Source organism: Artibeus jamaicensis, unplaced genomic scaffold (genome assembly GCF_021234435.1).
Source record: "Artibeus jamaicensis isolate MK-2021 breed Jamaican fruit bat unplaced genomic scaffold, CSHL_Jam_final contig_477, whole genome shotgun sequence".
NCBI lineage: Eukaryota > Metazoa > Chordata > Mammalia > Chiroptera > Phyllostomidae > Artibeus > Artibeus jamaicensis.
In genome coordinates, this window is record NW_026521854.1 from 350,819 (window position 1) to 372,111 (window position 21,293).

The 21,293-nt window shown below is 52.0% G+C and overlaps 1 protein-coding gene across 2 annotated transcripts in view; it reads right to left on the bottom strand.

The window, feature by feature from the left end:
* The window catches only part of DPYSL2 (dihydropyrimidinase like 2), a 71,470-nt gene that overhangs the window by 15,372 nt on the left and 34,805 nt on the right, over positions 1-21,293 (bottom strand). For both annotated transcript variants that reach the window (XM_037167101.2, XM_053668131.1), the window contains 5 exons: positions 15,114-15,278; positions 12,839-12,900; positions 12,269-12,349; positions 11,647-11,715; positions 6,073-6,193 (listed from right to left, as the gene is read on the bottom strand). In XM_037167101.2, coding sequence (XP_037022996.1) covers positions 6,073-6,193; positions 11,647-11,715; positions 12,269-12,349; positions 12,839-12,900; positions 15,114-15,278 — 498 coding nt within the window. The remainder of the gene's footprint in view (positions 1-6,072; positions 6,194-11,646; positions 11,716-12,268; positions 12,350-12,838; positions 12,901-15,113; positions 15,279-21,293) is intronic.

Sequence of the window (21,293 nt, forward strand, 5' to 3'; positions counted from 1 at the left end):
CAGGAGTTACCACCCTGTGGGAGACCCCCCACCTCCGGGGGAAGTGCAGGTCTCCCAGCACCAGTGGCTCCCAGCCCGCCAGGGCGCCTCTCCCCGTCTTATACACACTGCGCCTGAGCGAGCCGGGGATGAGCTTCCGAACCTCGGCTGGGCCAGGGGCCAGTGGCCTGCGTGCCAGAAACAATTACCACTAATAATAATAAACCAAGGAATAGACTCATTTGGCCTTTCCACACTCCTCTAAACACACTGCTGGTGTGTTCTTGGCAGAACTTAGACCTTCATGATCTTCTTTAGGGAAAGTCTAAACTGCACACTGTGCCCCGGACCAGAGGCTGGCAGACTCTCTAGGACAGCTCGGGACTACGGGGCCGGGGTTGCTGTCTGTTCACCAGGGGCCAAGGTGGAGTGCATTCGAGAAGAAGGACTAGACGGCTGGGGCTGAGAAGTGTCAGACAGCGCCCACGAATGAGAAGCAGAGGCCATGTGCAGAGGCGAAACAATGGAAAATCAGGCACATGTATTTCAACACACAACCACAACAACACTGACTGGGTCTCTCTCTATATCTGGCTATCTGGCTGTCTGTCTCTACCTCCCTCAAGGAGTCATGCCAGAACCCAACAGCCAGGCCTACCGGTGGGTAATCAATCCTGTCAGATTTCGGTACCAAGAATGTTTCCAGAAAAAGAGAGTCCGAGTTCTCTGAGTGAGCCTGGGTTTATGGAATCGGCTCTCTAACCTGATTTGATTTCTAGGCACTAATGACTCATTTCCCGGAGTAAAGAGAGTGCCCCTGTCGTGCTGGGACAACAGACATGCACAAACCAGCCCCATCACCGGCTGCTCTTACTACTTACTCTAAGAAGCCACGGTTGGGTTGACAACGTACTTGATACCTTAGAACATTTTTGTCAAACTGAGTAATAGGATATTGGCTGGTTGTTCCTAATTGCACTGGACAAAGTGGGAGAAGGAAAGGATGGGCTCAGGGATTCAAACTCCCAGGCCAAGTGCTACATCAGCAACCCCCGAGTTTCTGCAGCTGAGGGAGATCCTTATCGGCCGGAGCTTCCGGGTTCATGTGACTGGGAGTGAACCCGGACTCATCCAGCCCGCAGCTGCAGCTGTGTTAAAAGGCAGCCTGATTTCTGGAGACCTCAGAGTTTGCTATTAAAGTGAGGGCATGGAGGCAAGGATCTCTGCCTCCAGACAGCCTCAGGCTTCAGCTGCAGCACCTGAGCCCCCGGGCCCACCCTACCATTTCAGACCTGCCAGGGCCCGGGTTTGGGTGAGATCTTATAACATGCACAAGCCAATCCATGTGCCACTCTTGGGGTCCAAGGTTGCTAGGCTATACATTAGCTTAACACAGAGGATTCCCCCTCAAGTTGGTGTGGTCCTCGGGGCCCCATGACCTCATGCTTGTCCTTCTGCTTGAGTCATTCATACTGACCCGCAGGGCAAAGGAACTCTGGTCTCAGGTTTGGGTTCCCAGGGCTTAATGTCCCTTGGCAGCCACCAGATGTTCTGAACATTCTGCATCTGGGTGAGGGGGTGGGTGAGGAGTGAGACAGGATAGTGAGAAGCTAGGGAAATTCTTCGGCGAGCAGCCCAGGGAAACTGAGACAGATGGCTGAGCAAACTGGCCGAGCACTTTACAGCCAGGTGCATCCGGTCACCAGCCACCACGGCGGATGGCCCTGAGTGCCTGGCAGGGGGCAAAACTGGGAAAACAAGGGCCTGGCCCCCAGGGTAACCTGTCCTCCTGGAGATGACATCTGGGCCTCTGTCGTGTTTCAGCTCCAGGCCCAGGAAAGGCACAAAACCAGGTGGGCAAAGGCAGAATCAACTGCAATGACCATTGAATCCCTGCCCCGTCACTGACCAATCAGTGGAGACCAGTACCCTGAAAGGATGCACTTGGGGAACTGCTGAATGTTCTGCTGAAACCCCCCCCTGAGACCTCCCCTAAGATTCCAGCAGATAAAAGCCTCAAGGCAGAGGACCCAGGGCACACATGCTCTCCCTCTGGAGAGCAGCCTGAGCCATTCCCTTCTTCTCCCCTCACTTCTTTCTTGAGTCTCCTAAACTCGAAGGCAATGGGCAGCTGGCAGCTTGTCCAGGGCCAACCCCCCTGAACCCATCCCCAAGGGCCCCTCTTCTCTGACTTCCCAGGGAGCTAAGGCAGCCCAGCCTGGGCTCTCCTTTGCTTCCTCAATGCTGAGCCCTTCCTTGTCTCACTGTCCCCAGTTTTAATAAACATACCCTCCTCACAGTCACCTGGACTCATGTTGTGAGATCTTTCCCATACGAAGTCAAGAGCCCTGCAGGTGGCCCTTACAGACCTACTCAGGGCCAGGCCCCTGTCTAGGAACAGGAGGGCAATGAAGGTTGTCCACTGGATGAGGTCGGGCATTCACTGCCTATGCGCTGCCACCCCCACAAGGAAGGTGGCAGAAGCCACGCTGCATTTCACACATGGACAGCATGCAACCTAAGAGAGTTGGTCCAGAGAATCTCACCCCCAACGGGACCCTTGGTGGAAAGTGAGTCTCGAACCCTGGGTGCTCTTTCTCATGGGCTCAATGATCTAACAGGCAAGAGACTCAATCCCCACATCTCAGGTTCTCTTTCGTGTGAGCCTTTCATGTGAGCCCATGACATCGACCAATGTCTAAGTCCTATGACGAGTAAAACGCTCAAGGGATTGTGGTCCTGGCTGTGTTCTCAGTTCCTTCTCTGAAGAATGGAGCTGCTGCCGGGCTGCGCTGCGGGCAGTGCCACTGGAGGAGGCAGCATGCGCCAGGCTGTGTCTGTGGAGGACCCAAGGTGGTGGTGGGTCTGGCGGGCACGTGATGATAGTTCTCCTTTAAGTATATTTCATCTCATATCCTCACGCATCCACCCCATTAGATATTAGACTGAGGACCCACAGTCTCCGGGTGGGGGCCTACAGCTGGTCCCATAGGGGAAGAAGACGCAGGGCTACAACTTTCCCACAGCCCCCATTTGCAGAGCCAGGGCGAGTCCTCTCACGCAGCCTGGGACTAGTGGGTGTGTCTGTGAGCACCGGTGCCTCCCCCCATGCGCTGGCCACACCTGGCTGCACCACAGGAGGGTCAGTTGGGCGACACTGTGGTGACTTTCTGCCCATGAGCCTCCCCTGCTACTGATGGAGCGAAGGGCTGGGACCATGTCTGGTCAGTGGCACAGAGGCCTGGAGTATCACATAGTAAAAGGTCTCGAATGAATGAAAAATCTCGCCCATTTATAGATGAAGAAATGGAGCAGCAGGAAGATGGCCTCACATATGCTTCCAGGGACCAGAAGAACCCACTGGGAAAAGAACTCGTAGCAGAAAACCCTTGTCCCGGTCAGCGGGCGCCTCTCCTGTGCTTTTCTACCCAGCCCTGCAGACGTGAACCACAGTGGCAGCAGGAATAGTTATTACATACACCTCACTTACGCATCACCATCACCCTGTGTGATGAGTCACTGCTACTGCCCTCCCCTTGCAGACGGGAAAAGGACACCGGGGGGGACATCTGACCTGCCCAGCCTCAGCTGTGAGTGCACAGCAGACCTGACATTGGATCCAGGACAGGATATCAATCCCAGAGTGTGAACACTTAACAAGGCCTTATAGTGCTTTTCTTCTCAGTCCACACTGTTCATGACTGTGCCGGGGGGGTCAGGCTTCAGTTTTACCAGCTTTGTTGAGGAACCCCAACAGATAAGGACAAGAAGATGGTCACGTTTCTTACATTAAAATCATCTCAGAACATGAAGTCAGATGTTCACACAGATAGTCTGGCCTGACAGATGCACAATGATCAAAACCCAGTTCCAGACTTCACCAGCTCTGAGGTTCCGTGTACTCGGCTGCAAAGCAAAACAAAATACAAAAGTCCCTGCCAGGGCTGCCTCCCACAGCTGTTGTCAAGCTCCGATGAGACAAAAAGTCTTAGGGCCTACAAAGCCAGCTAGGATTTCTCGCTCTTCCTCAGAAGCACCCGAAAGCGCTAGAAACTTCCCAACAGCACAGGCTCCTCTAAAGCAAAGGCTTTGGAGAGCCAGAGTGAGCAAAACTTTGAATGCGAGAGCCACCCTGGGAACCACACTGCGGGCACAGTTGGGACTCACACCTGGAAGGCTCTGGAACCGAGACCAAAGTAGTCCCTTCTTCACGTTCACGCCCTAATACTCACACAGGACCAAAGTCACAGAGACAGCAGAGGGGTGTCATCAGGGGCTGAGTCCCAGAGTCTTAAAACAGAGTTGGTTTCCATAACAACATACTCCATAACATCAGCTCCACATCCTCAAATAAGGAAACTGAGGCACAGAAAGGAGAAGGATCTCCAGGGGACCCAGCAGGGCTGGCCCGGAGCCCAGCACTCTGCAACCCAGGCCAGGGCCGGCTGCACCTGCTCAGACCCAGGTCTGGTCAGAGGCCCAACTCCTCCCTCCTCCAATTTGGGCAAGTCAGAGACTGAATGCAAAAACAAGGCCTCAGTGTTTACATGATATTAAATTGCACGTTTAAGTGTACTGAAGCTATACTAAATGTTTAACTTTGTGTTTCTTATGATCATCTGGGATGGTGGTGTCATTAAAACAAACAACATAAGCAGCACCCTCCCTTCCCTATTTCAGACACTGTGCCCATGTCCCCGTGCTGTGTGGAAGCAGCGGCTGTGACTAATGCTGGGTGCTCGGCTGGTTCCCACCTGCCGGCCTATGACGCGTGGGTGCCTGTGTGACAGAGGGCCGAGGTGACGAGGATCACTTCCCAAAAGGCAAGTCCTTCCAGCCACCAGAAGAGGCCAGGCTTCCAGGAAGATGGCAACGTAGCCACCCCATTTGCTCTAGAGCTGGCGGCCAGAGGCCCCAGGGGAGCTCCGAGGAACAGGGCCTCTGGAAGCCATCCCCTCTCAGACCAACCGACTCGGTAGTCACGGGGCAGTCTGATCTAGATCTCGCCCACGTCATCCATCAGTGAAGAAACCCTAGTCTTCATCCATGGGGCTTCTATCCCACAGAGATGCAGAAACCAAACCAGAAGTCAAACTGCTCCCTTGTTAACAGAGAAAGAGAGATGCAGAGAGAGTGTGATAAAGGGACAGAAGACTGAAAAAGAGACCAAGTAGAGAGATACAGAGACCAGGAGAAAGCAGGACAGAAATCAAGAGAGAAATGGAGACAAAGATGGAGATAGGAACAGAACAAGAAGTAAAGCAAAATGGAGAAATACAGCACTGAAAAGATCCAGAGAAGAAAGAAGGATAAAGGGAGAGAGAGAGACAAAGGACACTTGATGACATTCCTTTCCACATCAGGCCGAGAGCCGCCCACTGCGTCCACGATGCATGATCAGGTACCCTGAGCAGGAAGCTACACTCCCAAGCAAAGAGCATGTAGTATGGTTATCCAAACTCACTGCCAAGGGCAGGTTGCAGGCTGGCTCTGTTACATCCATAATGGATGAGGTGCCTGTAGAACAGCCTCTGGAAGCTGCACTTAGTAAATGAGGTCCTAAGAACCTTCTCGATGGACTCCTAGTAATAGGCGAGCCAGCCTCAGTTCAGAACACACATGTGTAGTGTACAGGGAGTAACTTGTGCATCAGGAACACTGGACAAGACACATCCACAGCATGCTGCCCCGCGCCCCCACCAGCTCTCTCACCCAATGGAAATCACTACCAGCCACAAGGGGAAATGCATTTTGCAAGAGAAAGTTCCCCAGAAGGAAGATTCTATAGCAGACAGACACTGATGTCGTCTAAGGCCTACTTCATTTAGACTGCATCAAGTTAAGTCCAACCTTTCTGTAGAAGGCATGGGGGACTGTGTCTCCCACCCAGTCTTTGCTGTGCACAGCTTTAAATAGAGGCGAATAAGGCCACAGCAGTGGAACAGCAGGAGAAACTGGAGCTGCCTCTCTTGCTCAGCTGTAATTAGATTAATGCTGGAACGTGGTGAAAGTGGACCACTTGGCATGAGGGTCTGGAAAAGGAGCCCTCCTCCTTCCTGAACTCGCCACAGTCGGACAGCCAGCAGCACTTACCCTTTTTCCGGGCCTGGGCAATGACTTCAGCCGCACTCTTGCTCATCACCTTGGTGATGTACAGGGGGCAGTTGGTCTGGTTGGCGATGGTAATTGAACGATTCACTGCTTCAGCCTCGACCTATGGAAGAGCATCTTCAGCCTCGACCTACGAATGTGAAAACTGTCCCCACTCCCACCTTTACCCTCCACCCCACAGGAAAGGCTAAGGTGGATGGCAGGCCCCTTGTCCCCAGGGCTCTACCCTGAGTGGCACTTCAGAAGGGGATGCACCCTGCCCTGAGTCACTCTGTATCGGCTGAAGTGAGGGAGCATTCCTCCCTGGCCCCTCTGAGTGGTTTTAAGTGCGGTCACCAGGCTGGCAAAGGCAGCATCAGCCTGGAGTCTGTAAGAAACAGAATCTCAGGCCCTGCCCCAGACCCACAGGATCAGTACCTCTTGGTGGTGGAACCCAGAAATTATGGGTCCTAACAACTCTAGGTGGTTTTTCTGCTTGATAATGTTTGAGAAGCACCATGCACAAAAACTCTGCTCCCAATTTGAGTGCATTCACTCCAGTTGCACGGGCTTCTGTCCAACATGCGCGGAGGAAGCCAGCACAGTCCAAGAGACCATGTGGCCTTGCAGGGCTCTGGGATGGAGCTGCATTTGTGCAAACCAAAGCCCCTCTGTATGGCATGGCCAGCCACAGGCTGGTGCAACCTTAGCATGAGACGGTCAAGAACTACACTAACTAATAATCTGATTCTTTAAACTCGATGAGTCAATGGATGAGATTTCAAAGACCCCATGGAGGCTCAATACCTGATCAGGTAAGACTACTTAGAACAAATTCTATTTTACAGAGGACTCAACCATGTGTGCTTAGAATGGGCGACTGGAAAAGCAAGAAACGCTATGGAAGGATGACTCTCAAAAAGGCTTGTGCCCTTCCCAAATCCTGCCAAAAGGCTGTGGCCACAACTCTGTGAGGCGAGGGGCTGGGTCCTACTTGGTTTTTTGCATCCCCCTCTGCCCGCCCTCAATGGTCCCTAGTGTAATGCCCCATACACAGCAGGTGCTCAAAATGTTCACTGCACCAGTAAATGACTTCAGTTTATGTTAATGGCTAAGGCTAGGCTGTTCCAGAAAGCTGTGATTTTTCACAAGAAATGACGGCACTCCCAACTGAATCATCTGAGCCACCAAGTCTCTGCAGGAGCTTGGCCAAGAGCTGAAGTTCTACAATTGCATTAACTGGTAAATCTAATTTAATAAACTAAGACAACTTCATTCACATTTGCCCTTCCCGGGATCAAATATGTGAAGAGAGATGTCTAGAAACCTAAAGACAAACCAAATGGTTCTTGAAAAAGCTCATTTAACATCCAAATGTTTTTAATTCCTGGAATAGCTAAATGATCAGCTCTCTCTCCTCAGCTCCAGTTACAACCAAAGTGCCTCTGGCCTGGGCAGCACGGAGGACAGATGTTTTTGCCCCAGAAATCCACAGAGTTAAGAGGGAAAAAGACTCCCTAGAGTCCTCGTTGCTTCCCAGGGGTGCCAGTGACCTCTGAACTTACTGTCCCAACCCAGACGCTTTGAAAGTGAACAGAGGAGCTATTCATAACTGTGGGAGCAATGGGTGGGGCCAGACTGTCCTGAGAGACTGGAACATGTAATCATCCTAATGAGGGAGCAAACGGAGCACAAGTGCCACTTCCGGTGGGGCCCACCCAAGGACCGGCTCCTGAGGACCAGCTCCTGAGGACCGGCTCCGGGGAGCGTGGGGTCCCAGGGTCCTGTCTGGCTTCACTCACCCCTGTGCCGTTCTGACCCCTCGCCTGCCCCAGCCCTGCTCAGCCTGGAGTGCAGGCAGAGGCCACACTACACGGTTACCTTGCAGAGACAGAAGGACAACTAAACCCCAACTCTCTGGGCTGCACCCAGAACCATGGAAGGATCACACTTTACCCATCGGTGTGTGTAGTCTTGTGCCTGTGACACACAGCACACACTGCCTCACACACTGGGCTTGGCCTCAAACTACAGCATGAAAACACTGTGGAAATGGTGTCACACCGAAAAAACTGGAAAACTAAATTATTTATCTGCCTCGTTATAGAGCTCTCAGGACTTTCAGGGGTCATCTAGCCCTGCATTCTGATTTTAAAGATGAGGTGCCCCAAGACACAGAGAAGAAAGAAAACTGTTTAGGAACACACAGAGTCAGTTCACACACCAGCATCAGCATCAGCATCAGGACACACACCAGTGTGAGTAAACACACAGGCACCAGGACACACACACCAGGGTCAGTACACACACACCAGCACGGGACACACACCAGTGCCAGTGCACACACACCAGCACCGGGACACACACCAGTGCCAGTGCACACACACCAGCACCGGGACACACACCAGTGCCAGTGCACACACACCAGCACCGGGACACACACCAGTGCCAGCGCACACACACCAGCACCGGGACACACACCAGTGCCAGCGCACAACTTGCCCTTTGTGGCTCAGTGCCCCACTTCTTCTGCACATCCCAGTCACTCCTTCCCACAAGGCCGCCAGGAAGTTCTTTCTCAGTGAAGAATTCTTCATCACCCTCATCCCTCGTCTCCCCTCTCCTCCCTGAGACAGAGTCTTAAGCTGTAACTCACGCAGAGCCTGTCCCCCTGATCCAACCCAGTCACTTTCTACGCCCCTCTTTCCCCTTTCCCCTTCTCCTTCCCCTCGCCGCCCTCACAGGGCCTGCCATGGGCGCGCTCAGCACCACTGATAGGTTGGTGGTTTCTGGAGTTCTGCATTCTCTGCGTCTCGCTCTCCACCTTCTCAGCTGCGGACAGGGGAAACGTGACGGCAGTCTCCCGGCTGGGTCAGAGGAGCAGCAGGGAGCGGCGGGAGCACTCCACGTGGTCATAGCACTGGTGCACCACCTGGCCCTGGTGAGATCGCCAGCTGCACAGGAACCACGCTTCTACAGTTATCAACAGCTCTGTCCTATTGGCAGTCTCTCCCTAACTCAACCGTGAAGCACAGGTTCCCCCAGAATGGCTCCATATTTTGTTCTCCTTACCACTCATGTAGGGCTTAATACACAACGAATCCCTGGCCACAAACTGAAAATCACCACCAGCAGCCCAGGGGAAGGTGCCTTGGGAGCCTGGTAGGTGACGGGCTGCCATCGGGCACACAAGTCCTGTGCCTGGCAGAGGGCAGGAACCTCAGAACCAGCTAAACAAAGAGGACCTGGGAAGGCAGGCAGGAGAGAAAGCCCCCTCCGGCAGTCCTTCGTGAGATGAGGAGCCTCCAAGGAGCCAAGAGCTGCCACATCGGAGCATTCCGGGATCTGCCGGCCTTCAAGGAGGCTTTGTCACCCACTGCTGTGGGTTCTGAAATTCTCAAAGCAACAACTGCTACTGGGAGTCTCCTGCGTCAATCACGAGGAAAGGACTGACACCTGTGGAACAGCAGCCCTCTGACCAGGCTCCTGCCTGTTCAGGGAACCCAAGGTGGGCTTTGCACTCTATTTTGGGGTTTGCAGGGATCTGGGGGTACAGAGCAGGCAGCAGGGGAGAGCAGGAAGCAAGCCCCACAAAGACTAAATTTAAGCAAGTGCAGAAATAGCCCCGTGTGACAGGGCGAGTGACACGTGCCTTCTCAGAGCCAGTATCTTCCTGCCACCTGCACAGCAGTTGAACAGGTGGACATGGCTCCTCAGCCAACCAAGTGGTTACAGGTGAGAGGAAACTTTGTAATTAAGCCCAGCCCAGGCATCAATCAGCACCTGGTCACAAGGGCCCACTGGCCTAATGGTGAGCTGGGGCACCCGTGTGCACGTGTAAATGTGTGTACACTCTTGTGCATAAAACCAGCCCTGGGTTCCCTTGGCATTAGCTACTGAACCTGTCTCCTTCTCTCCTACACACACATCTCCCCCAAACCACTGTCCACCAGCCAGCGCAGTACAGGGCTCCCTGCAGCTGATGCAGGCACCTCAAAAGGCCCCCTTCGGCCTCCCTCTCCCTCGTGCTGGTCTGGCTCACGCCTCCAGCTTTCGTGGCACGCATGGGGAGGCTGGATGGTCACAAAAGGAACCCTGTCCCATGGCCTGGAGAGGAACATACAACACTGAACTTTTCATAGCTTCTGTCCTGAAAGGAAGGGAGGGGAAAATGTCCCCGGGGCCACAGACGATGGTGACGGTGCCCGGGTGCGTGTGTGCCTGTGTGTCTCTGTGTCTGTGACTCTGTGTAAGCGTGACCCAGTGTCTCTGTGCATCTGTGCATGTACCCAAGTGTGTCTGTGTCTCCGTGCCGGTGTCTACAAGTCTGTGTGTGTGCCTCAGTATGTCCACACCTGTGTGTGACTGTGTGGGTGAGTTTGCAGCAGGAAGGGCAGGATGAGGAAGAGTAAGCCCTTGATGTAAGACATTGCGAGTGGCTTCTACCTCCACTTTTTCTGCCTTACATTCTCTTCCAGTCTCGCCCTTGCCCCAAAACCTGAGAACAAAAGGGCAGTGGATGCAGTGCCGCCTCACCCCCTGAACCCCAGGCAGCCTGCTGATTGCGCCTTCGATTCAGCCCTTGTGAATCCGCTCTCTTCAGGGGGAGCAGACCCCTATACCCCACGGGCCCTCATGTGCACACCTCCCGATTCAGCGGGAACACCCCAGTTCCAGAGTTCTGCGATTAGGGGGCCCTGCTGCCCTTCACACTGCTCTGGTCAAGCATCTCTTTCCACCTGTTTCTGGGGGGAAAAAAATCCTAATTTTAGGGCTATATCCAGTTGTTTTATGATTTCACCTGCCCTTCTCTTCACCGTCCCTTTTCCATCACTTATTTCCAGTAGAGAGAAAGTCTGCTGGTCTCTGGGAGAGTTCCCAGCATCCTCTTTGTCCAGAGCCACCAGGTCCTCAAATGCCTGACCTTGAACCTTTCACTAATGAGCCAACTCCTAAGAAGTAATGAAAGGTCACAAATTCTGCTTTTAGAACAACAGACTCTCCATCACGTACCATGTGGACACCCTCAGTAATTCGAAAGCCTCACCAAGCAGCAATTCCCGACCTCTGTGGCAGTAAGGCCCCTGCTCTTCATTTTCCCACCCCCATTTTGAAAGATTCCATCTACCGAACCCTGCTGATTACCCTGTGCAGACTTACCATGGGAAAATATATGCTTCCACTGTACTTTCTACACATTGAGAAGAGTTTTTATATCCTGCGACTGTGTTTTGGTGACTGGTGAGATTTTGGAGGCCCCCAGGTATGAACCATGGAACCCAGACTGCAGGATGCTGATAAAAATTGGTCCAGGTATGTCTCCCCAAGAAAGGGTTGGAGAATTAGAGACAGAGAGAGGCATCTTCAAGCTAAACGAGCACATTGCTGCACCCCACGGCTTGGGCTAATCCTTTGCTCTGCCTGAGCAGCTGCACATGGGCGACCTGTGGCTTCTTAGAGGGACCTAACTAAATGAGCATCTGAGAAGCCCCATCTCGATCGAAAGGAGGGGCTTCTGCATGGCTCTGGCAGCCCAAGGGACACACGGGACATGCACTCCATTCCGAAGACGCTCACCTCCTCGGGCCGGCTCAGCACGTGTCCCTCAGGGCCCGTGATGCCCAGGTCCAGTATCCGCTGCTGCTCCTACAACAGTGAAAGAAAGCCAGGCTGTCAGCAGTGTGGTGTGTGTGCATGTGTGTGACTCTGGACGTGACTTCAGGTGGCTCTGACTGCTAGAGACCGCCTGGGTTAAAGTCACTCAGACGAGACCCGAGAATGGTACTGCTGACCACACTTGTCCCTCCTCCCAAGACCCCAGGAGAGAAGGGCCCACGAGCCTGTTCCCAGTCCTGCCTGGGCTACGACAGATGAACCACGGCCTCCCGAATACACAGAGCGGCACCCCCAGATGCCACAATGGGTACCATCTGAGTGGGCCCCAGGCCCCACTCCACACAAACGGCTGCATCCCTGCAGCGAGGAGACATCTGTGTGGAAGGGAGCAGGCCACAGGTTCTACAGAGCACAATAAGAGGTAACTGTGTCATACGCTGTCAGCACAGCTCCCCAGGGGGTCCCCATCAGGACCCCCCCACCTTTCTGCCTGGAGCTAAATTACAGAAGGCACCCCTGCCTCAAGCCTGCCTCCTACCCTGTGGTACATGCAGAAAGAGAGGATGGACGGAAAGGCTGGTACCTCCGCGATGATGTCGCCGTTCTCTGCATGGACTTGGGCAATCGCACCGATATCCCGGATCACGCTCAGTACCTCGTAGATCTGATAGGAGGGAGTTGGAGTCAGAGACAGTGACTTCCGTCTTCCTGTTCACAGAATAACCCTCTCCCTGTGGCCTCGGGGATCAGAATGGGCACCCTCTCCCCACTGCTTCTCCAAGCTGTTTTTTTAATGTACTCTCAGGGCAATGTTTCTGGCCCTGTGTGGCAGAGGAGAACCTCTCAGAAATTAACCAAGGCAGGGGAACCTCAGAGGATGTGCACTGGGAGCAAGAAGCTCACAGTTGACACTAGGCCCTGAGTATACCCCTCAGCCATGCGGCCCCGCAGCATGCTGGTTCCAGAGCCTGGCGGACCTGGGCACTGGGCTCACAGCCTCCCCCAGCATAAATGCAGACCAGGGACTTTCGCCAAAGGCCACTTCCCCGGAAGGTAAGGGATGTGCATACACTGCAGGCAGCTTTCAGGACAACGGCAGTGTCTGAGTGTCCCAAATGCCAGGAAACCTGCTCCGCAAAGCCAACTTTCTCACCTGGGAATCCGTTAGCTGGAAGCGATCTTTGAAAGCCATGTACACAAGGAAGGAATTTACCCCTGGAAGACAGACAAAACAGACCAACTATAACATGCATGACTGCAACAGATAATCCAAACAATCTGGAAGGGGATAAGGAAGTACAATACCATGCATGTGTGTATATGGACGGTGGGGCAAAGATAGGTTTCTAGTTGTTCGTATGGAAAAATATATGCACATTGTGATTATTCCATTATTACAAGAGCTTTAATAGCTGTTGCACATACTCATGACAAAAACCTACTTTTGCCCCATTCTGTAGAGAGAGAGAAAGAGAGATAGAGACAGAGACAATGATAAAGTAAATGGGGTAAAACCTAAACAACTGAAAAATCTGGGAATAGGGTACAGAAGTTCTTTTTAGTATGTATACAATTTTCTAAGTTTAAAACCGTTATCAAAATTAAAAGTTGCTGTTATTTTATTCACAATACCAAAGCGTGGAGACAACCCAAGTGTCCAATGACACATGAATGGATAAACAAAATGTGGCAGAGCTATCTAATGAATTATTCAGCCTTAAGCAGGAAAGGAATTCTGACACCTGCCATAACATGGATCAACCCTAAGGACATTATGCTCAGTGAAATAAACCAGTCACAAAAGGACAAATACTGCAGGATTCCACATATATGTCAAATGCATAGAGACAGGAAATAGAATGGGGGCTGCTAAGGGCTGGAGAAGGGGGAGTGGGGGGTTAGCGTTCAATGGGTACAGAGTTTCGGTTCGGAAAGATGAAAAGTTTTGGAGATGGGCAGTGGCGATGGTTGCTCAACAATGCGAATGTGCTTAACGCCACTGAATTGTGCACTTACAATGGTTAAGATGGTAAATTTTGTTATGCTGTAGTTTACCACAATTCAAAGTTAAACATTAAACACAGAAGTTTCCTCCAACTGTTGTAACTTTAACAAGAAAATGGATGAGATGATCCTGTTGATGAAGATCTATAATAAAAGTCTTTCCTTTGGTAAACAGACTGCCCTGCATGCTCGTTTTTCCCATCTTTTATTTGTGCTTTTTAATAGTTCATTTTTTATTGTATTTGTTTCCATTCCTCCCCACTGATTTTTAAGAAAAGGTCCGTGAGTGTGACAGACACATGCTCCCATTCTCCTCCTGGCATTCTGGAGTCCCCTTCTCTCTGCCCAACACTCGTCACAATGATGAACAACTGCAGTGACAACCTCACAGCCCAGGAGCTTAATTCAAGCCACTGGGGATGCTGGAAGCTGCCTAAATTCAAGCCTCAGGACATCTCAGCCCTTCTCCACTGCTAGGCCACAGTTGCTATGGTAACCCCCTAGGCTGATTTAGAGTAGATTCACTTTAAGTATAAAAAGTTAAATCTCGGTATTCTCAAAAATGAGAAAAATCAAGGGTTAGCTATTTTCTTTTATGTTGAACCTTCATGCCAGAAAGAATCTTAAGATATATAATCCATACCCTCCTGTAAGGGACTTTAAAAAAAATTGAGACTCAGAAAATTTAAGTGATTAAGTTTGTGGAAGAGTACCCACCTGTGCCCCACAATTCCCTTCCTGCCACTTCACTCCCAGATCATGGGACTCCTGCACCTGGAAGTCTGCAAACCTGAAAGCAGCTGGGGCTTCCCTGAGATTAAAGACACTGTGAGGTCTCCAGTGGGACCCAGGAGTCATGTCAAGTCTGTGGCCAAGTTCAAGGGGACCTAAACGATGATGTGATTTGGCAAGACCACCCTAACCCCCAAGGTTTCTGTGGACAAGAGGGTCCCAAAGGCATCTTGAGGTCCTCAAGACTCCTCCAGCTGTCCTGGAAATCTTTCAGATCTGGAATCCCACTCCTCAAAATAGTTCAATGGGCCAAGAGACTGCTTAGATTCTCCCTCAAATCTGTCCTGGTTCTTCCAGGTTTGCAGGAAGCAGCTGCCGAGTCCTCCGCTCTGGGTCCGAGGCACTCTCCTACAACTGCCCAGGATCCTCACTGAGACAGCACTGTCACCTTCCGAGGGCAAGTCACCCAGGCAGCCTCAACCCCCCAATCTGGCTGGAGCACATGGTTCCCTCCAGCCAATAAGCTGCAGCAGGTGTGGCATCAGAAGAGCTCCCTGGAATAAGGCTCAGGCTCTCCTATCAGTGAAAGCTTCTGTGGCTGCACTGAGTCAGCCATCTCCACCCAGCTGAGGCCCTTGCTCCTCACGGGCCCGGGGTGAGGCCAAGAGGATCGATTGGTCAGTGCCACCTACCATGGTCCTTCACCAGGGCCTCCATCTCCTCTTGGATGCCCTTGTGCCACTCGGTGATGTCCACATGCAGAGAGTAGTCGCAGCAGGACTTGCTGTCGGCCCATTCCCTCCACTGGTCGAAGGCAGCCAGCAGGCTTGTCCCTGGCTCTGGCACAACATGGTCAACTGGAAGAGAGACATTTGTTGTCATTAACAACAGCCTCAAGGCCAAGGCCCAACAGCTGCTTTCCCCTTTCAACCCTGAACAAGCCTCCCTGTTCAAAGTCCAGGTACCGATCTCCACAACCAGCCTCTAAGCACCCACTGAAAGCCGCTGACCGCCCAGGAGGGGGAAAGCAGAAACTCGGCGTGGCCACTCCAGTGAAACCATGCGGGACCAGCCCAGATCTGGTTTCCCAGCTCAGACTCCCTGAAAGCACAAACCTTGGGTGCATTTCTCAATGAGTCATTATGGACAATGGCCGTGTCAAATGGCCATCCAGGGCTGCCAAGCCCTTCCCTGAGCTGATAGCTGCCTATGAGACACTCCCCACAGATGGCGAGGAACTTGAAGATGCTGGACTCCAGCCACGCAGACCCGGCCTTTTAAAAGATCCGGGCATATCCACTCTCTCATCGCCACTCAAATTTCTGCAGCATAATGCCACTTTGTAAATTAATGGACAGCTTTCGTCCTCAGAGTTCAAAGCACTTTAAAACTGTGGTCATTGTTACATTATTATTGAGCTCAGCCAATGTGGAGACAGAGGACTCCTCTGGAGTCGGGCTGACCTGAGGTTTTGGTAAATTACTTAATCTCCACTGCCCGAGTTTCTGTGCTGGTTTAAAATACAGATACTGCCAACCACATACATTTGCCATGAGGATTAAAAGAGACAGCATCTTAAGTCATTCCCCTATTTAAATCCACCAGTGGCTTCCCCTTGCTCTTCAGATTAAGATTAAAGTCCTTGACAAGGTCTACCCTGGCCAGCATGAGCCCTGACCGGCTACCTCTGCAACATGACCTGGGTCCACCTCCCCCTCACCCTCAGCCTTGCTCCCTTCTGCACGAGGGCCTTTCTCCTTGCAGGACCTTGCAGGAGTCCTCTCTCCTAGGTGATGGAGAGCACTCACACAGTTACCATGGCAACAGGAAGTTTACCAGAAGTGTTATTACTCATTTCCACATGGAGACTTTAAATTACAAACTGACATGACTCATCCAGGGTCAAATCAAACTTGTGCAACAAAGAAGACAAAACCAAGGACTATTGGTGCCCTTAAGCAATTCTTCTAAATAAAATATTTGATTTTCTACATGCAGGCAAGCAGTCCTCAGCTAATGTTAGTGAGCTCGGATTTCTGAAAGGGATCAAATCTTGCAGATGCTGCTAAACTGGAATGAATTGACTGAGCTCAGCTCTGTTAGTCTCAAGAATGTGGACATCTAAGCTGAATTTTCTTGGGGCAAAATTGACTTTTTATAAGTAGCAGTATATGCAGTTAAATAGGTACAGACACAGCTGGTACTGTGATACGATGCTGTCTAGTGCAAGGGCAGCGAGGATGTGTGCACTTCTCTGTTCTGTCAGAAAAATGCTAACCCAGAAACCCTCACAAAACAATTGCATTTTCTCTTCTGAAGCTGTGTTCCCCGCTTGGGGGGTGGGGGCAGGAGTAACCATAGTTTGGACAGAATCGCCCCAGTCACACCCATGCCCCAGCCTCATCTGTCTCTCCCCTCTAAACCACTCTTCCTATGCAGCCAGAAGGACCTTAAATCTTTCATTGGAGCCTGTCATTCCTGACTAAATCCTTTGGTAGCTGGCCATCATCTTCACAGTAAAAATTCAAACTCCTCCCCAAGGTCCTGTGGGTGCATTCCTAGCTAATGCCCCCACATACTCTCTGCCACCTGCCCCGCTCAATGAGCTCACCACATCAGGTGGCCCAGCCAGTTTGCAGCCTTTGACCTGCCCAACCCCTCCCAACCTCCAGGCCTCTGCAGAAGCAGCATCCTTTCTCCAGAAATCTGTTCCCCTGGCTCTTTACTCTGGCATCTTCTCCACCTCCTTCTCATGGTGCTAAGCATCACCACCCCAGGGCCGCACCCCAACTTGCTGTCATTCTGGTGTCAGTTTCCCTAATACACTATCTCACCCCCACTAGGAAGTACACACCCTCACAGCAGGGAGTAAGTGCCCACATGCAGTGAGTGCTCAATAAATATTTCCAACAAATGAAGGACCTTCTTTCTTTCCCACCTCACCCCTTCCTGCAAGACCAGGCCAAGCACAGAAGGAGGTGTTCCCCTTGGAAACACAAGCAGAGTCTCCTGATTGAGCCCAGGGTATATAAAAGTTATCCCAAGAGCTTACTAAAACACAGGTCCCTGGCCATCACCCCCCAAGTTTGTGCAGAGAATGTGCATTTTTAATAAGTTCCCTGGAAGCTAACAAATGAGTCTGCCTTTGACCACTTGACTGTCACTAACCTCGAATCACTTGTGCCTGTTTGACTACACAACACCATTGCCACTTACAAAATCAGTCGGGTTCCCTGGCTGCCACAGAGGCTCCCCTCTATGCGCACAGCCAGCTCCTCCAGCGGCAAACCGCTGCAAGCTCAGAAACAGACAAAGCTGAGGGCTTCAGGGAAAGGAAACACGTTTCCTCCAGGAGCTCGTGACATTCAGAAACGTGTCCGAGAAAAGCTTCCACATGTTTTCCCACAGTTCTCTTTCCATAGAAGCTCTCCTGGGAAGAGCTGCCCCAGAGGCCAGGGCAGAATGTCACTCTCTTCCGGTGGAGCAGAAATTCCCCACTGAGGACACAAGCCTGAAATGACTTACACGAACTCACAGGCCTTTCCTTGGGTAACATTCCTAAGCTGTCACCGGAGGAGCCTGGCTTTTGCCTGCAGACAACTCCTCTCCAACTGGGTAAGATGTGAGGGACAGTGGATCAACCCAGCCTTCTGCTGGGCAGTGGGAAGAGGGACCTGGGGCTCAGTGGGCGCCCAGCTCTGATCCTGCTCTTGCTGCAGCACTCTCTTCCTGCACAGGTTGTCTCTGGGAACGCTAGCTCTTCCTGTATGCAACGTGGGCACGGAACTACTGAGTGTGCAGGGATGCAATGAGTTTAAGAACTCACATGTGTGCCCTGGCTGGTGTGGCTCAGTGGACTGAGTGCGGGCCTGCAAACCAAAGGGTTGCAGGTTCAATTCCCAGTCAGAGCACATGCCTGGGTTGCAGGCCAGGTCCCCAGTGTGGGGGGAGGGGGAAGGGGGAAGGGCGGCAGAGCACAGGGCACATGCAAGAGGCAACCACACACTGATGTTTCTCTTCCTCTCTTTCTTCCTCCCTCTCTCTCTAAAAATAAATAAATAAGGGCCACTGGTTCAATTCCCAGTCACAGCACATGCCTGGGTCATGGGCCAGTCCCCAGTTATGAGGTGTGCAAGAGGCAAACACACACTGATGTTTCTTGCCCTCTCTCATTCCCTTACCCTCTCTCTAAAAATAAAATAAATAAAATCTTTAAAAAAAAAAAAAAGCCCTCACATGTGAAGAGTGCCTAGCAAAATGGCTGCCACATGGTTTCGACCATGCAGGACAAGCGATCAGACTCACCACCATGGTGCAGCAGCTGTGTGAAGGAGCCATTCCCAAGCCCAAGGCGGCAGCCTGAATTTAGAAGTTATTGGGAGTTACTGCCAGTGTCCAGAAGTGCTTTTATCTACAAGATGCCAGCTATTTCCAAGACTGTTATTACCTCTCTTAAAACTGACAATGGCCCCTAAATTTTTTTTTAAAAAGATTTTATTTATTTATCTTTAGAGGGGAAGGGAAGGAGAGAGGGAGAGAAACATCAATGTATGGTTGCCTTTCGTGTGTCCCCTGCTGGGAACTGGCCTGCAGGGAACCGGCCTGCAACCCAGGCATGTGCCCTGACTGGGAATCGAACCGCTATTGTCTGGTTCACAGGCCCGCGCTCAATCCACCGAGCTACACCAGCCAGGGCTCAACCCCTAAATTTTTTAATAGCTTTATTGAAATGTAATTTCCACAGTTCATCCATTTATACTACACCACTCGATGGTTTTTGGTCGTCAGAGCTGTAGAACCATCACCAAAATCTATTTGCAGAACACCACCCAACAGTGGGGGGCTACCCCAAAAAGGAAGATTATCCAAAAAGGGGGGTTCCAGAAAAGAAACCCTGGGCCCATGAGAAGTTCCTCCCTGTGCCCTCCTGGCCCTGCTACTCAGAGCCCCAGGCAGCCACCAATTTGCTGTGTGACTCTACAGATTTGCCTATTCTGAACATTTTCATAGACATGGAACCTTACAAGATGTGGTCTCTTGTAGCTGCCTTCTTTCATTTAGAGTAATGTTTTCAAGGTTTATTCACATGGTAGTGCGTATCAGCATTTCATTCCTTTTATTGCCCTGAGTAGCTCTGGCATCCTATTTTTTTGTTTATTGTCTATCAGCTAAGTGTTCTACACAGAGTAAACAGGCTGCTCCTTTGGAATTTGTGGTATTGAGACGGGATAGTGAGAAGCTAGGAAAATTCCTTGGCAAGTGGAATGGGAAAACTGAGACAGATGGCTGAACAAACTGGCGGAGCAGTTTACAGCCAGGTCAGATGGTCACCAGGGCCGAGGGCCCCAGTGCCTGGCAGGGGTCGAAACTGGGAAAACAAGGACTTCACCCCCAGGGTAACCTCCCCGCCCCTGGCCTATCCTCCTTGGAGACAACATCTAGGCCTCAGTTGTATTTCAGCCCCAGGCCCAGAAAAGCACCAAAACGAGGTGGGAACCAGCTGCAATGACCAGTGACCCCCTGCCCATCACTGACCAATCAGTGGAGACCAGAACCCTGCAAGGACACACCTGATGAGTGTCCTTGCACTCATGATGAACTGATGAATATTCTGCTGAAACTCTCCCCTGAGGCCTCCCCTGAGATTCCGCCTGAGAGACATAAAAGCCTCGAGGCAAAGGACCCAGCCTGCACGCTCCCTCTGGGGAGCGGCCTGTGCCATTCCCTCGTCTTCCCCCACTTCTTTCCTCAGGGGCTGGTGTCTCCCAAGCTCTAAGGCAACGGGCAGCTGGCAGCTTGTCCAGGGCCAACCCCCTGAACCTGTCCCCAAAGCCCCCTCTTCTCTGACTTCCCAGGGAGCTAAGGCAGCCCAGCCTGGGCTCTCCTGTTGCTTCCTCTATGCCGAGCCCTTCCTTGTCTCACTGTCCCCAACTTTAATAAACACACCCTCACAGTCACCTGGACTCGTGTTGTGGAATCCTTCCCACACAGTCAAGAACCCACATATTGCAGCTGGCCCTCGGCAGGCCCGCTCGGGACCAGGCCCCTGTCTGTGACAGTATGTAGAAGACCCTAGCTTTTTACAACTTGTTATTTTGAGGAAATGATACAGTGAGATCCTCGGGCCCTCCACCCAAAGCCCGCCACAAGTAGCCTGGTGCCTGACCTTATTACAACCAGGAGGTCGACATCGACATGACCCAAGACCCCAGGCTTTTCATAGACCAGCTGTTGGGACATCTGAGCAGCTCTCAAGAGGCCCTTTTCATTTAAAACTCAGAGATGCTAACAAGTCCTTACCACTGTCCCTGCTGTGGAATTGAAGTTGCTCTGCAGGAACGACATCTGAACGTCCACTCTCAGGGGTTCAGCACATGGGGCAGAAAGAAATGCGAAGGGGGGGGCAGGAACAGCCCCTCTGCTGGGTCCCCAATCGCCCCACTCCGAAGCCTCACAGAGTCACACAGGGACAGTTCCACAACCTGTCAGTCAGCACATACGCTGCCCTCACTCCCTGGGGAGTCACGCCCGAACCACCCAGCTCCTGCCTCCCACCCCAGAGTCACCACTGCCTCGTCCCCCAGGCCCACCCATCACAGTGAGGGCAGCAGCCTGGCCCTCTTTCACCTTCGATGAACGAGCGGACTCGGATTAAGAGCACACCATCAGGGCGATGACAACACACACCGCTGCTGGCTTGACTGGGGCTTCCTGAGCTGGTGTCCACTTCGCAAAATGTAGGCAACCTACTCATCAGGGAGGGGCTTTTGCTGGTGAGAGGTAAGAGCCCTGGGAGCCTGCCTGCTGGGAAGGATAACAAGGTTCTGTCCTGGAAAAGGCAGAGAAGGCAGAGAGAGCACCGGTCCCTAGGA